Source organism: Eretmochelys imbricata, chromosome 9 (assembly GCF_965152235.1).
Source record: "Eretmochelys imbricata isolate rEreImb1 chromosome 9, rEreImb1.hap1, whole genome shotgun sequence".
NCBI classification, from domain to species: domain Eukaryota; kingdom Metazoa; phylum Chordata; order Testudines; family Cheloniidae; genus Eretmochelys; species Eretmochelys imbricata.
This window is the reverse complement of record NC_135580.1, coordinates 47,234,602-47,251,083: the sequence shown is the minus strand read 5'-3', so window position 1 is coordinate 47,251,083 and position 16,482 is coordinate 47,234,602. Positions and strand designations below refer to the sequence as shown.

The following is a 16,482-nucleotide window of genomic DNA, read 5'->3' as shown; positions in this document are numbered from 1 at the left end:
TCAAAAGAGCTCAAATTTTACATGATTGTTTTCCACACAGAAAATGAAAAAGAGCTTAGCATTTTAAAAATTAGATAGTTTTCAAATTACCTTTGTACATGTGCTGTATAAAATTTTACAGACAAGTTCACTAATTTCGGTTATCCAACTTGAGAAGCTTTGTGCCAAATTTTCCGAAGACCCAAGAACCCACTCATGCCCTTTTCCCATATGCAATGCTGAGCACTTTTTTTTTCTTTTCTCCCCTTCTCCCACCCCCCACTTTTCTTTAAAGAAAGAAAGAAACCGTGAAATTAAATACAGAAAATTAAGTTAGTGCAGTATTAGGGGTGAGAAACTGAACACACAAAAATCAGGAATTCAGAAGTGAAGATTCTGACAGAAACATTAAGCCGCAGCTTTTATTCTACCATTTAGGTATTTAAGTACCTGTCCTAATTTGTGCTTGCAAGTTAGGTACTTATCCAGCTCTATGCTAGTATTTATGCCTACAACTTTATATGAACAAAACACAGGGACAATTTTAATATGTGTGAAACTGAGATCCATCTGAAAACTGGGCCCTAAAAGGATGCTTTCAGTCAAATGTGGCCAAAAATTTAGACTTTAAAAAACGTGCTTTTTAAATAAACAGGATGTGCATGCAATGTGGTCAAGTTAACATGAATATAGGAATCTTGTGTTATGAATTTCCCAATTTCTGCATGTATGGTTTTTAATTTAGTTTTATTTTCGAAATATGTATTTTTCTGTTCCACTGCATCCTAATTTTGCTTAATTTATGTTTAACCGGGATGAGGGGAAAATGACTTTCTAACACAACTCTGGATTTGTCAGTCAAGTCGATGATAAAGCTTAGGATCAAAAGAAATGAAAAACAACAAGATTAGAGAACTGAAATTCGCATCCCCACAAAGTCTCCCCATTACTGGTCAACTGGCCAGACAGATATCCCAAGGAGGAAGACAGCAGTACATTTAAATTTAAGGCTAGTTTAGAGTATGATCATTTCAAGGTTAAGAGACACAGAAGCCTACAGGGAGGGAAAAGGCTGAGGGGACTGCTGACAGCACAGGGCCCATCTGAGCTAATATGGAGACCGTGAAGCAATCTGACTGAGCCCCTCACTGGAAAGATAAGATTCTGCGGACAATCTCCCGCATCATCTGCCCCACCAACTTGGAGGAAAGAGCCAGGGGAAGAAGGTGGAAGAGGAATGAGTAACAAGTGTTTGTGCGGAACTGAAGGAATAATTGACAGTGATTTCCTGACAACATGAGGATGTGCGAACCTGAAATGTATCTTAACCGTCACATGGCAATGGTAAAGATCACAGCGTCACTTTTCTCTTAACCTGAACAAGCAGCTATATTAAAATAAGGAAAATGGTAATAGCCTACAGCTACAATGCTTCTTCCTATCCCAGACCCTCCTGCCTGGCTTCCTGCTATAGTTTTAAAGAAAAAGTTCCTGTATGCTCACATCAGCCAAGGTCACGAAATAGAAGAAGATTGAAGGGGAACGTTGAAAAAGAGAAGATTGAACAAATTGGGTTTGTTTAGTCTGGAGAAGAGAAGACTCAGGGGGGACATAACAGTTTTCAAGTACATAAAAGTTTGTTGCAAGGAGGAGGGAGAAAAACTGTTCTTCTTAACCTCTGAGGATAGGACAAGAAGCAATGGGCTTCAATTGCAGCAAGGGCGGTTTAGGTTGGACATTAGGAAAAACTTCCTGTCAGAGTGGTTAAGCACTGGAATAAATTGCCTAGGGAGGTTGTGGAATCTCCATCATTGGGGATTTTTAAGAGCTGTTTGGACAAACACCTGTCAGGGATGGTCTAGATAATACTTAGTCCTGCCTTGAGTGCAGGGGACTGGACTAGATGACCTCTCAAGGTCCCTTCCAGTTCTATGATCTCATATCTGCAGGGAATTACAGTTATCTCCACTGATCTCCCAGTCAGCACACAGCATCTCACACTCTCATGTCATGTGGCACTGGACCATGAGCATTTCACCTTGACCTGACAAGGTAGCCCCTCAGTCCCCTCACTCCGGTGACAGAGGCCCCTGCTGCTTCAGATTTAGCAGTAATGTCTGACTCAGCCCTCTGAGAGGGCTAGTTACCCTGGGAAGGAAAAGGCAGACAGAAACACTGATAGCAGGCAAAGAATGACACTTGAAGCTTTATCCTGTCAGATGTTGAGTGCTCTCAGTTTTCACAGAGTTCAGTGAGAGCCACAGATACTCAGCATCTCCCAGGATCAGGTTTTTAAAAGGGGAAGTCAAGAAACTTTCTATAGCTTCACATAGGCAGTAATCTCACCTCATAGAAGAGTCCATCTGGGAACTGTCTGAAACACTGAGCACAGACAAAGCAGTTCTCATGATAGAGCTCCCCATTGCTATTCACGATCCTCTCCGAGGGATCAAAGCGAGCCTGGCAGCGCTCACACACTGCATTTGCGAGGGCATCAGACATATTACTGAGAAGGAAATAAAAGTCAGTGTCAGAACATGGGCAATGTCACAGCTATCAAATGAATATGCATAAATCACACAAGTAACATTAGTGTCACCATCAAGGAGTTTCTTCTTGTTTTTCATCCCTTTTTGCACGAGTAAGTATGATGAAAATAATGCAGCATGCAGGGGAATGGAATCAACAAGTTATTCAGAATCAACATCCGATATTTGTTTACATCCGACACAGGCGGAGGTGACAGCCACACAGTAATTTGCAGAACTATATGATGGATTCATTTATTTTACATTTTTGACCACCTTGCCTGCCCTTTGTTCACAAATCCCCCTCTTACCTACTTATTCCAGACATCCTCCATTAAAACACAAAATAAATTAAAACCCCTGCAGAGAAATGTTTTCTCCTTTTCTCCTCGTATGCATAACTGCCCCACCCCCTTTCAACAAACACCACACTTGCCTGAGGCCTAGGATGGGAAAGCATGAGGCCAGGTGTTCTATGTATTAAAATGTCATAGCTTTAAAGTCCTATCTCTCATGTCCCTGCAGGGTTAGGAATGGCAACTTCAAAAAATGGGGAAGATTCCCAGTTTCCAAATGGGATCAGTTTTCTTTTAAAATCTCAAGTATCCACAGAGTATCTGAATTTAGAATGGTAACATTTTTAGGTATAGTAAAGCTATTTTATATTTTTTTAGATGTTTTTGTTGTTCCCTCTGAGCTCTGCATGATTGGAGTGATGGTAGCATTACAGGTTGATGCATATGAAAACCAAACCCAATTAATATTTTTAAGACACTCAAATATTTATAAAATAGCCTTCCTGTAGCATATGTTGTATATACAGAATACTTGAGGGGGTGGTATAAAAGGTTTAATCAACACTTGCATATGGCCTGCATACATTTCTTCTTCCTTTTCTTTCACTTTGTTTGTAATGCTAGTTCATCTTTTATTTTATGCATAGCATGAAGTAAAGACCACAGTGGTGGCTGTTCCATCTTTCCCTAAAGCAAGGGGTCAATCTCTGTGCTGCAGTAGACAGCTAGATTTCTTTTGTTAACATTATTCTGGGTCATCTTGTTTTCTGCAAATATTTATTGAAAACAAGAAATCAATACATGTACTCTAGTAGTGGCAGCTTCTCTTTCCTCTGACCAGTCAGAGGTGCCAGCAGAAAAACCAGACATGGAAGACAGAAGCCTGATTCTCCAATGCCTTGCGTCTTGTATAGTCATTTACAGTCCTGCAAAGTGAATATAAAATGGTTGTAAAATGTATCAAACTAGAATTCCCCACTCTCATTGGTGGAAACACTTTACATCCATTTTGCACAGGTATAAGCCAAAGGAGAACCAGGCCCAATGATTAGATTAGAATCAATAGTACTAATTTACAGACATTAAAATGGATTTTCTTTCCTCCCTGCAGTACAAATTGGCCTTTACACTTAGAATCTCACCAAAATTATGAATAGACAGGAAATCCTGTAACCTTGTGGCCCACAACTCATGGTTTACAGAAACGCCAGACATTTGCCTGAGCTCTGCTGGGGCAGCACAGGAACAGTCAATGTCAGTGTTTGTAGCAAAACCCAGAGGCCATCCTTGGGATCTGATCAATTCTGATTCCAATCACAGCTTTGCTTTAGCTAAATCACAGGCCAGGAAGGTTCATAATGGCAGGATTTTATACAATAATTCCACCATCGAACACTCAAATCAACCTGGAAAAAATAAAAAAAAAACCACTTGGTCCCTGGGTTCAAAGGCTTAATCTTTCTAGACTACATGGGGTGGGGGGGTGGGAGGGAACAGCAAGGAGGAAGATAAACAATAAAAAAGGCAGAGAGTATTCTAAGTGTGAAGCTGTAATTACCGCTCCTCTCATTCATCTTCTGTATTATGGAAAGAGACTAGAGGGGTTGGGGGAAATGACAGCTTTTATGACTAGAGAGATAAGGTGGGTGAGATAATATCAAATCTCAAGAAGAGGTCTGTGTAGCTCGAAAGTTCTCTCTTTTACCAACAGAGGTTGGCCCAATAAAAGATATTACTTTACCTCACCCACCTTGTCTCTCTAATATCCTGGGACCAACACGGCTAACACTCTAAGCTTTATGACTACGGTGACCAGATAGCAAGTATGAAAAATCAGGACAGAGTGTGGGGAGTAATAGGTGACTATATAAGACAAAGCTCCAAATATTGGGACTGTCCCTATAAAACTGGAACATCTGGTCACCCTATTTATAACTGTCAGAGATCCACGTATGATATGATACTCCCTATGTGCCCAACACTAAGCACAATGAAACATGTTTCTGGTTTTTCTTGGTTACTAACTTTAAGTTATTAAAAAAATCTGCTACTTACATTTCCGTTTTGAATGTATTCTAGTTGCTCTCTCAGAAAGAGCATGGCTCCCCACCACCTTCCACTGACATTATACTGGGTCCTATTGCCCCAATACTGCAAGAATGGAACTGGCTGGCATTAGACAACTGTGTTCTGAGCCCTCAGCTTGCAATATGCACAGTTGTATTCCTGCGATGAGTAAAATGCAGATGATTTGGTCAGGTCTAGAGGGATAATTCCTACTAAGAACTATTTGTCACGAGAGGTTTTAGGAAAAAAAAGTCACATGAACCCCATCATTCATGAAAGCAGGATTGTAAAGGCCCTTATTCAGGCAAGTAGGTTTGAGGACTGTAGAATTACGAACTGCCTTCAGTAAAAAAGCCTTATAACCCTGTAGGACAGTGTTTCCCAAACTTGGGACGCTGCTTGTTCAGGAAAAGCCCATGGCGGGCCGGGCTGTTTACCTGCCACGTCCGCAGGTTCGGCCGACTGTGGCTCCCACTGGCCACAGTTCTCTGTGCCCGGCCAATGGGGGCTGCGGGAAGTGGTGCGGGCCAAGGGACTTACCGGCTGCGGCTTCCCGCAGCTCCCATTGGCCTGGAGCGGCGAACCGCGGCCAGTGGGAGCCGCAATCAGCTGAACCTGCAGATGCAGCGGATAAACAAACCAGCCCGGCGCGCCAGGGGCTTTCCCTGAACAAGCAGCGTCCCAAGTTTGGGAAACACTGCTGTAGGAAATTAGAGCTCCCACTGAGAGTCAAATGATCTGTTCTTTTGTGTGGCCACATAATTGTCCCCAACCTCTTTATACAGCCTGAAATGCAAGCTTGAAATGCAGCTCAGGATTTAACTTACAGCTGTCAAAGAAATTCATTCAGCTCACCCACTCACAAAAATGAGAAAATGTCACAAGTTATGGGATTTATTTTTATACACACAACACCCATGACGCTTACTGCAAAAGAGCAACTGTAGATACCATCAAACCCCGAACCCTATAAGACCATTCCAATGTCCCAACATCTCTGTTATTGCATTAGATTGTGAGGAGCAGCAAAGAGGGTGATTAGACTGTATTACCTAGTTTAGCTGTTAAACACTTCTGGGATTTGGAAGAGAAAAAAAAGTTAACTGATAAAAATACTTAAGTTTAAAGAAACTGGCAACTGCAAACAAGATTTCCTTGAAAATTATAAGCACGAGGACTGTGCAGATGTCATCATACTGGCCCAAGAGGTGCAAATATACAATTGATCTGTTCCTTAAAGATTAAACACAATAGGACCTAGTAATCTAGGGGGGAAAAAGTAAGTAAATGTCTGTATACAAAATTACATACTACATACACACCAAAATATATACCACACAAATATACCGTATGTCCAGCCCAGTGGCCTATTGGTAGTGCTCCAATGCAGGGAGTCTATACTTAGTTGTTAGTCCCAAACTCTTACTCATAGGGTGGGAGTACCATAAAGCCAGTGTATTCTAAGCACGCGCACACACCCCAGAGGGAAGAAAAGAGAAGAAATATCTTGCATCTTTCCAATGCAACTCCTCCAGCCATCTAGAACCAATACTAATGGAAGTCTCTCTTCCAGTCCTAGCTGGCTATGACATTGGCTATGATTAGGTTTGACAGAATTTGATATTATAATTTCAAAAGATAATGTCAATGTTTATTTTTAAATATTTTTATTGATTTAAATGTTCACCACTGTGCAAAATTATGGGGTTTAAGTCCTTTTTTCAATTTTTATCAATTTAAATTTTCACAGTTATGGGAAATTGTGGGGAGGGGTCAATAGTTATTTAAATTACAGTAGATGCTCAGATTCAAAAAGTTAAAGCTTTGTAACTATTAAAACACAAATTATTAACATCACATGGAAAACTATAAACAGTAAATATCCTTGAATCAAATTCTACTAAATTCTCATGTAGCATTTTTACTTTATCTATTGATAAATTTCTATTATTATTGATGGACTTTTTTGTCCATTTGTGTGTACAGTGAAATTTACATTTACTGATATTTACCAATAAAAATCAAATCCTTCCAGCCTAGATATGATACAGGTCTCAGAACTGGGAGGGAGACAAAGTAGAGAAAATGTAAGGGGTGAAGATGTAAAAATCCTTATAATCCCTGCAGAGAGAGAGAAAAGGGACAATCCCTGTGCCAATGAGAGGCAAAAAACAAAAGTATGTAACCAGGAAAATAAAACTACTACAAAAAGTACAAAGAACTATACATAGTTTTACATAAGGTCAAACAAATATTCCCTACAGATTTCAGAGTAGCAGCCGTGTTAGTCTGTATCCGAAAAAAGAAAAGGAGTACTTGTGGCACCTTAGAGACTAACAAATTTATTTGAGCATAAGCTTTCGTGAGCTACAGCTCACTTCATCGGATGCATTCAGTGGAAAATACAGTGGGGAGATTTATATACACAGAGAACAGGATGTATCTGTATTTTCCACTGAATGCATCCGATGAAGTGAGCTATAGCTCACGAAAGCTTATGCTCAAATAAATTTGTTAGTCTCTAAGGTGCAGCAAGTACTCCTTTTCTTATTCCCTACAGAGATCATCTGAAAATTTATCGGTTTTAAAGAATGCTAAACTATGTTTAAGTTCCACATGTTACAGAAAAACTTTCAGCCGATTCCACATATTATGGACCTCTGTTCCATTTTGGGCAGTCGTGCCAGGGAATAAATGAATGAGTAACATGGCAGATGGAAATCCAGAGATCAGTTCCTAGAGCCATCCTGCAGTCCAAGAATAATTTTCCTAATACAGAGAAGAGCTCAGCTGGTCAAGCACATACAGTCTAAAGCCTACTCCTCTTCTCTTCCCTGCCCCACTCCACCCCTCTGGGAGGCAATGAATTTGCAGATGCTTGGTGAACTTTCTTAGCCATTGAGGCCCCACCTACACTACGTTTACAATGAGGGGTGCCTATGGATAACATGATTGTTCCCTGCCTCAGTTACAACACAGCTGAAATCTGTAGGGAACACAAGCTCTTATGTACATTATACATCACAGCTATGCTGCAACCAGGTCAGAGGACAATTGTATCATAAATGGGTTCCCTGATTTGTATCTGTAAGATAGAGAGGGCTTAATAACAATGGATCTTGCATAACCATGGGTTGAGTTCTATACTCTCTTTAGTTCTTTACTACTGACACTTCTTTCAGTTTTACTTAACACATTTATTCCTTTGATCTCGAAAGAAAAAAAAAAGGATTTAGTCTCACTTTTAACTTTAAAGCAATCTCATAACAGCCACAAGATGCTGAAGTACAACTCTTTTTCACCGAGTATACCCTCAAATAAGAAAAGCTACAATTATTCCAAGCAATTCAGTAATTTACTCTGTTGTACTCAGATATCAAACACAGATGTCCCCACTGTTTAAATAATAAGCTTGTAACACAAAGACAGGAAAGACTATTAAAACAAAATAAATGGCAAAACATCCTGAACTTCCAGCACCGTGACCGAACGTGGCACGACAATGAGAGAGCAGAGCAGCACCTCAGCAGTGAATTTTCCAGTCTTTCACCAGTTTGCGTAGTTTTCTCAGATAAATACACTAATAGTCAAACTTTCTAGAAGCATGTCCTACAGGACACTAGCACTGCTCTAAACTCTAGTAAAATCTTCTGAACATATTTTATGTGAAGTGAAAATTACAGGCAGGAGCTCCAGGTGACATACAAGCTAAATCACTATCAGATTTAGCACTATTTTAGAGAGTCAGCAAATTGGGCTTCTCTCCCTCCAGAAGACGTGTCTGGGACTTCACACTATGAGAAGACGGTTAAAAAAAAAACCCAACAGTTGCGAGACTTTTCTGCTGCTCCTTCCTCTTTTCAAACATCTCCACCAAAAACCTCAGCAATGATGCAGAGTTGGTGACCCTGAGTCGAGAAAGGGAGCAAGGTAAATAGCTGGCACTGCAAAGGAAGTACAAAGGACAACCTCAAATGAATGGATTAGTGGGAGACAGTATGCAGAATATGGATGCAAAAACAAGGAGGATAAGGCTAGTGAAAGATCAGTTGCAACATTTCTGATAAGACTACCAGTTTTATTCCCCTACTTTTGAAAACTCCTGCAATGGAATGAGTGTTATTATAGCATCACTCTCATGGTACTAGGTAGGGTACATAAGAGACATGGCTCAGCTGCAAATCCAAGAGGGATTTCTGTCACAAAACAGCACATGGCAGAAACTGAGTTTTGAAATAATGACTAGAGGTTTGGGGGGGGCAACAAGAGTCCTGATGTATTGTCATGGGCCAAAACATTTTGCTTCACATCAGTCATTTCCCACCACTAGGTGGAGGCATTTGCTTCAGTGGTAACGAAGGTTTCAGAGTAACAGCCGTGTTAGTCTGTATTCGCAAAAAGAAAAGGAGTACTTGTGGTACCTTAGAGACTAACCAATTTATTTGAGCATGAGCTTTCGTAAGCTACAGCTCACTTCATCGGATGCATACCGTGGAAACTGCAGCAGATATTATATACACACAGAGACCATGAAACAATACCTCCTCCCACCCCACTGTCCTGCTGGTAATAGCTTATCTAAAGTGATCATCAAGTTGGGCCATTTCCAGCACAAATCCAGGTTTTCTCACCCTCCACCCCCCTACACACAAACTCACTCTCCTGCTGGTAATAGCCCATCCAAAGTGACAACTCTCTTCACAATGTGTATGATAATCAAGGTGGGCCATTTCCTGCACAAATCCAGGTTCTCTCACCCCCTCACCCCCCTCCAAAAACCACACACACAAACTCACTCTCCTGCTGGTAAAAGCTCATCCAAAGTGACCACTCTCCCTACAATGTGCATGATAATCAAGGTGGGCCATTTCCAGCACAAATCCAGGTTTTCTCACCCCCCCACCCCCATACACACACAAACTCACTCTCCTGCTGGTAAAAGCTCATCCAAAGTGACCACTCTCCCTACAATGTGCATGGTAATCAAGGTGGGCCATGTCCAGCACAAATCCAGGCTTTTACCCCCCCACCCCCATACACACACAAACTCACTCTCCTGCTGGTAAAAGCTCATCCAAAGTGACCACTCTCCCTACAATGTGCATGGTAATCAAGGTGGGCCATGTCCAGCACAAATCCAGGCTCTCTCACCCCCCCCCCCCCCCCCGGGACACACACACAAACACTCTCTTGCTGGCAATAGCTCATCCAAACTGACCACTCTCCAAGTTTAAATCCAAGTTTAACCAGAACGTCGGGGGTGGGGGGGTAGGAAAAAACAAGGGGAAATAGGCTACCTTGCATAATGACTTAGCCACTCCCAGTCTCTATTTAAGCCTAAATTAATAGTGTCCAATTTGCAAATGAATTCCAATTCAGCAGTTTCTCGCTAGAGTCTGGATTTGAAGTTTTTTTGTTTTAAGATAGCGACCTTCATGTCTGTGATTGCGTGACCAGAGAGACTGAAGTGTTCTCCGACTGGTTTATGAATGTTATAATTCTTGACATCTGATTTCTGTCCATTTATTCTTTATTCTTAGTGGTAACGAAGGTTAATCTTCACCCTCTCTGCACTTGTCTGAAGAGTTTTAACTTGCTGATGGGCTGAATATTCAACAAGTGTTGAAAAAAGAGTGTGAGAAAGAGATGCTAAGATACCAGAGTGATGGATGCTACAAGAATCTGGAGAGAGAGGCACCACCCATACATTACAGAATTTTACAAAAAAAGTTCCCCATAGGTTCTGCTCCACCAGTGGGAGCCGTTGGGTAGACAAGGCTCTGGAAGGTTCCATAGTTACACCACCATGTCAGTTAAAGTTGTAAGGCAATAAAAAGGCTGAAAAATAGGAAGCCATCTTTTCTTCACTAAAATTCCCACTGGCTCATCTGAATCAGTGGTAGAACTGATAGGAATTCCATAAAAAAATCTTCCCTTAGTGTAGACAAGGACACAGAAATTTGTACTGGGATACTCCTAGACTATGACTCACATTAACAGAACAACACAAAGAAAATAAGAGGAAATATCTCACTACTAAAAATCTCCCAACTCCCCTTAACATTTTTCCGCAAATCCTTATTGTCCAAAGTGATTTTTATCTGAAATGAAGCCAACGTGGTAACCAACAAAAGGTACTCTTTCTTTGAAAGGTACACTACCAGCTTGTGCAATTTTTGTAACAAGTAACTGTGACAGGTTCAATCACAGAGACCCTCTTGGGACTGTCACCTGATGTGCTGAGCCTACCTTGGAGCCCGTTTTCTCTGCCAGTTTGGGCCTCCAGAACCCTGCCTTGTTGAGCCAGACATGCCAGTCTGCTGCAACACAGACCCAGGGTCTGAACCATGTGCCCCAAAGCTGCAGACTTAACTGAAAACAGCTTAAGAAGTGCTCCTGTCTCCAGCACCCAGACCCCCAGGTACCAATGGGATCCAAACCCCAAATGAATCCATTTTACTCTGTATAAAGCTTATAAAGGGTGGATAGTTTGAGTTTACCCTGTATAACACTGATAGAGAGTTATGCACAGCTGTTTGCTCCCCCAGGTATTAATTACTTACTCTGGGTTAATTAATAAGCAAAAGTGATTTCATTAAATATAAAAAGTAGGATTTAAGTGGTTCCAAGAAATAACAGACAGAACAAAGTAAGTTACCAAGCAAAATAAAACAAAACACGCAAGTCTAAGCCTAATACAGTAAGAAACTGATTACAGAGGAAATCTCACCCCCAGAGATGTTCCAGTAAGCTTCTTTCACAGCCTGGACTCCTTCCTAGTCTGGGTCCAGCAATCACTCACATCCCTGTAGTTACTGTCCTTTGTTCCAGTTTTTTTCAGGCATCTCTTGGGGATGAAAAGGCCATCTCTTGAGCCAGCTGAAGACAAAATGGACTAGCTTCCAGGGCCTTTTATATTCTCTCTCTTGTTAGCAACAATCCCTTTGTTCTTCTGTGCAAAATCACAGCAATAAGATGGAGTTTGTAGCCACCTGGGCAAGTCACATGTTCATGAATGATTCAGCTTTTTGCAGGCCCATGCCACTGTTTACATGTTAGTTTGAACGTTCCCAGGAAAGCTCAGATGTGGATTGGCATCTCCCAAAGTCCATTGTCAGTTAAGTTTTTCTTGATTGGGCACTTACTGAGAATAGTCCTTTCTCAAGAAGCTGACCAAATGCTTCATTGAGGCTACTTAGAATCAAACACATTGAGATACAGCTACATAGCCAATATTCATAACTTCAAATAGAAAACTGATAAACACATACAGACTGCATAATCATAACCAGCAAACTACAACCTTTCCATAGAAACCCCACTTGACCTCCTCTGTACAAGATCTGGTGCAACCATAGGACCCTGGTTGCAAAAATGATCTATAACATCACAGTAACATTTAAGATTACTGGAATTGAGAGTAGAGAAAAATATTTCTTTATTCAACATGTATACTAGACACACATTTGACAGCCCTGTATGTGTAGTTTTATTTTCCCCCAACATAGTTAGTTTCATCTTTTGCTTGAGTAGGAGTTTCACACAGCAACTGGAGAGAACAAACAAATTTAAACTCTCTTTTTTTGTATTTTTAAAACACTACTAGGTTTCAAGTTGACTGTGCTTCTTTTAGCATACCTGGCTCTCTCCCCTCCCTTCTGGCCTAACACTCAAATGGAACTGCACACATATTCTTATTCCTTCCCCTTAACCAGTGATCCATGTTCAGTCTGTCACTCCATCACCTCTCATCCACACTCAGATGGATAAAAATGAAGCAAGGTGTTCAGTGCAGTTCACAGCCATAACATGACAAACTAACAAGGGAGTCCAGGGTCTCTGGTTATCCCTTTGTCTGGCTGCTACAGTTATTAGTTATGTGAGGGGGCCAGAGGTTCAATAAAGCAAAAATAAAGGTTCAACTCCTCCTTTACACATTTCAGCAAGCTACAGGGAACACAATATCTGCATGGTTATCCCAAAGGAGAACTGCCACCACACACAGCTGTTTAAGACACATTGCAGCTATGGATGTGTCTTGGATTTCACACAGGAGTATCCTAGGCACATATAGCAGGTACTCCGTGTTCCTCTTCCACCCCTTTCTCAACACAGCAACATGCTTGGTGAATTTTCTGAAACGGCTTTAATTTACAGTATTCCCCTTAAACCAAGGAAGTGCCTTTTCAGTCTTCTTAAGTAAATTTAATTTAACAGATTATATTTCTCATCTTCACAAACGTATAACTAAAATACCCTCTTTATGTTTAAAATTCTTGTTTTTCCTGTTTCCATTTGGTAAATACTAATTCCTCCAACACACATACATTCCCTCTCCCCACTCAAATCTTTTGAAAGGACCTAAAATGACCATAGCTATGTTAGTTTAGTAGATTCTATAACATATATTTAAAAAAGTCATGCCCAAATATGCCTGTCATTCACCATCAACTGATATCAGCACAGCCTTGGGATTGTCATCATTTGCCTGAAGGAGCACTAAATATTGGGGCTTTTTATATTTTGGGGAAGGAAACCGCACAAAGTATCCTTCAAAAAAGAATTCTCAGCAAGCAAACTGTAGACTTAAAAACAAAGCCATTTACAGCCCAGAAAGCAATTTCCCCCACAGATTATAATTAAGGCTGCATGTCTGTCATGGAATCTGTGACTTTCTGTGACCTTCATGACTTCTGCAGTAGCCAAAGCAGCAGTTTGGGTGTGTGGGAGGGAGCTCAGGGCTGGGGCAAGGGGTTGGGGTGCGGGACAGCACTTACCTTTGGGGGGCTCCCCAGAAGCGGCCGGCATGTCCCTGCAGCTCCTAGGCAGAGGGGCCAGGGGGCTCAGCGTGCTGTCTGTGCCCAAAGGCATCGCCCCCGCAGCTCCCATTGGCTGCAGTTCTGCGGAGCCAGCACTTGTGGCGGGAGCAGCGCGTGGAGCACCCCTGGCCACCCCTTCCCTAGGAGCTGCAGGGACATGTTGTTTGGAGCTGGGTAGGGAGCCCGTCAACCCTCCCCCCAACCCCCAGCAGCAGCGGGGCCCCTGGGCCACCTACCCCCCTTCAGCACCAACAGTGCCCCCAGGCCACCCCCCCCAGCACCCGTGGTACCCCCAGACCGCCCCTCCAGTGCACCCCCCCCAAGTTTTAGTTAGGAGTCTCTAGTAAAAGTCATGGACAGGTCATGGGCTGTGAATTTTACTTTACTGCCCGTGACCTGTCCATGACTTTTATTAAAAATACCTGTGACTAAAATGTAGCCTTAATTATAATCTAGAACAGTGGTTCTCAAGCTTTCCAGACTACTGTATCACTTTCAGGAGTCTGATTTGTCTTCCATACCCCAAGTTTCACCTAACTTAAAAACTACTATCTTACAAAATCAGATATAAAAATACAAAACTGTCACAGCACACTTGTACTGAAAGATTGCTTACTTTCTTGTTTTTACCATATAATTATAAAATAAATGAACTGGAATATAAATGTTGTATTTACATTTCAGTGTATAGTATATAGAGCAGTATAAACAAACCACTGTATGAAATTTTAGTTTGTACTGACTTTGCTAGTGCTTTTTATGTAGCCTGCTGTAAAACTAGATAAATATCTAGATTATTTTATGTACTCCTTGGAAGACCTCAGTGTACCCCTGATTGAGAACCACTGCTCTTGAGTACCCCACTGATAAGAGGAAGTAAAGTCCTAAACCATAAATAGCTTTAGAGATCAAAAACAGCATTGTGAATTGCACTTGGAAGGCAACTGGAAACTAGTACAGACTATATGTCATCGGTATAATATGACCCCTGTGTTAGCTACCACTCAGTCAGCAAACATTCACATTGAAGACTATTCAGGAAGAATAGTGCACAAGGATAATCACATACAGAAAGCACTGCAGTAATCTAGTTAGCATTGACAAAATTATAGATACTTATAGTGAATTCTGCATTGTAAAGTATATGGGGCTCAATCTCATTGTCAAACAAAGTCTTTTGAGGGAGGGAGCACTCTTGGCCACTGCTGCTATCTGGGCATCCAAAACAAGTCAATGAAATCAAAGTTCCTCAATTATAAACCTTACTTACAAATGGTAAACATACTTCACCCCCTTCAACCTAATGAGATATCAGCCCCAACACTTGCTATGTATGGTGTTTTTTCCTATCCACCAACATCACTGCAGTTATGTCTGTATGGAACTTCAGAGACCAAGCTCCTAGGCCTTATCTACACTAAAGGGAAAAGTCGATCTAAGCTACACAATTTGAGTTACATGAATAGCATAACTCAAATTGACATTGCTTAGATCTACTTACTGTGGGGTCCACACTACGCAATGTCGACAGGAGACACTCTCCCGTCAACTCCCCTTAGTCTTCTCGATCAGGTGGAGTACAGGAGTCGACGGGAGAGTGATTGGCGGTCAATTTAGCGGGTCTTCACTAGACCTGCTAAATCAACCGCCGATGCATCGATTGCCACAGTATTGATCCTTTGGTAAGTGTAGACAAGCCCTTAGTCAAGCTCCATTCTTGACAGACAATGGGAAAGACAAGTGACGAAAGCATCTGGGTCTAGGTGTTATCAGCATGCCAATGGTACTGCAGCCCAAACCACCTCGCTATCTCCAGGAGTGGCCTCACATACACATTTTACAGGCACAATGACGACAAAACCCAGCAATACTTCAAATGAGAAAGTTCTCATGCAGATAAGCAATATCCAAATACCAACCTCTTAACAAAATTGTCAGTTGTATTTTGATTTAATGACATACAAGAATAAAATCTATATTGTTCTCCTATATCTGTATTAGCTTTGTACTGCTGACACTTGTTACAATTTTTGCCTCTTGTGAAAGCTGTATTAATATGGGGAAAGATATAGAGTAAAAATGATACTATTTTAAAGTTTTGGGGTTTTTTAAACTATAAAAGTCAGGGCTTGAAAAATGTATTATTGCACACCTACTTGTTCAAAGACCAAGCCTACTAGCCCCAGTGAAAAATACCTAGGCCTTCATCTAAACCACTCTAGCCATAACCCATGCAATTTACAGGAATAACACTGTGCACACTGTATTTATCTGTAACTTGTTACATTATGAAAATATATTAACTAGCAAAACGACTATCTTCTTACCCTTTCTGGCTTCAATTCACATTCTCTTTTATTTTCTATCATAGACCATGGCGTATTTTTTCTGAATCGTTTCAGTGTCTGTTTCCTTTTCACCTTCTTCCCAACCAACCCCTTACATCCTTTCCCCTCTCCTTTTCTGTACACTGTAATCTCTATCTCCTACATTGTTACCCCACCATCTCTCTCTTTCAGTACCCTACTTCTCTTTTCTAACTTATCCTATCAGCCTCTCTCTCCATCTTACTTGCACACTCACCCCATCCACATCCTAATCACAGATACACACACTCACTCACCCCCACCCCTTTGAATATAAAGCTTGAAAAATTTGCCAGATACTTAACAGCCAGAGGGCTAAAAGGGGGCGGGACTAAACTAAGACGAAGGACCCAGCTTTCCAAGATGAGAAGCCAGGCCACTAACAAACAACTGGGAAACAGAAGGTACTAATATTGCTAGCAGGGTG

General features: G+C 41.3%; 1 protein-coding gene across 2 annotated transcripts in view; it reads right to left on the bottom strand.

Annotated features, from left to right (window-relative positions):
• LIMS2 (LIM zinc finger domain containing 2) overlaps positions 1-16,482 on the bottom strand; it is a 57,174-nt gene that overhangs the window by 28,165 nt on the left and 12,527 nt on the right. Inside the window, exon 3 of one of the 2 annotated variants that reach the window (XM_077826216.1) lies at positions 2,326-2,485. In XM_077826216.1, coding sequence (XP_077682342.1) covers positions 2,326-2,485 — 160 coding nt within the window. Of the gene's footprint in view, positions 1-2,325; positions 2,486-16,482 lie in introns of those variants that run through there. The other variant, XM_077826218.1, reaches the window with a different exon arrangement.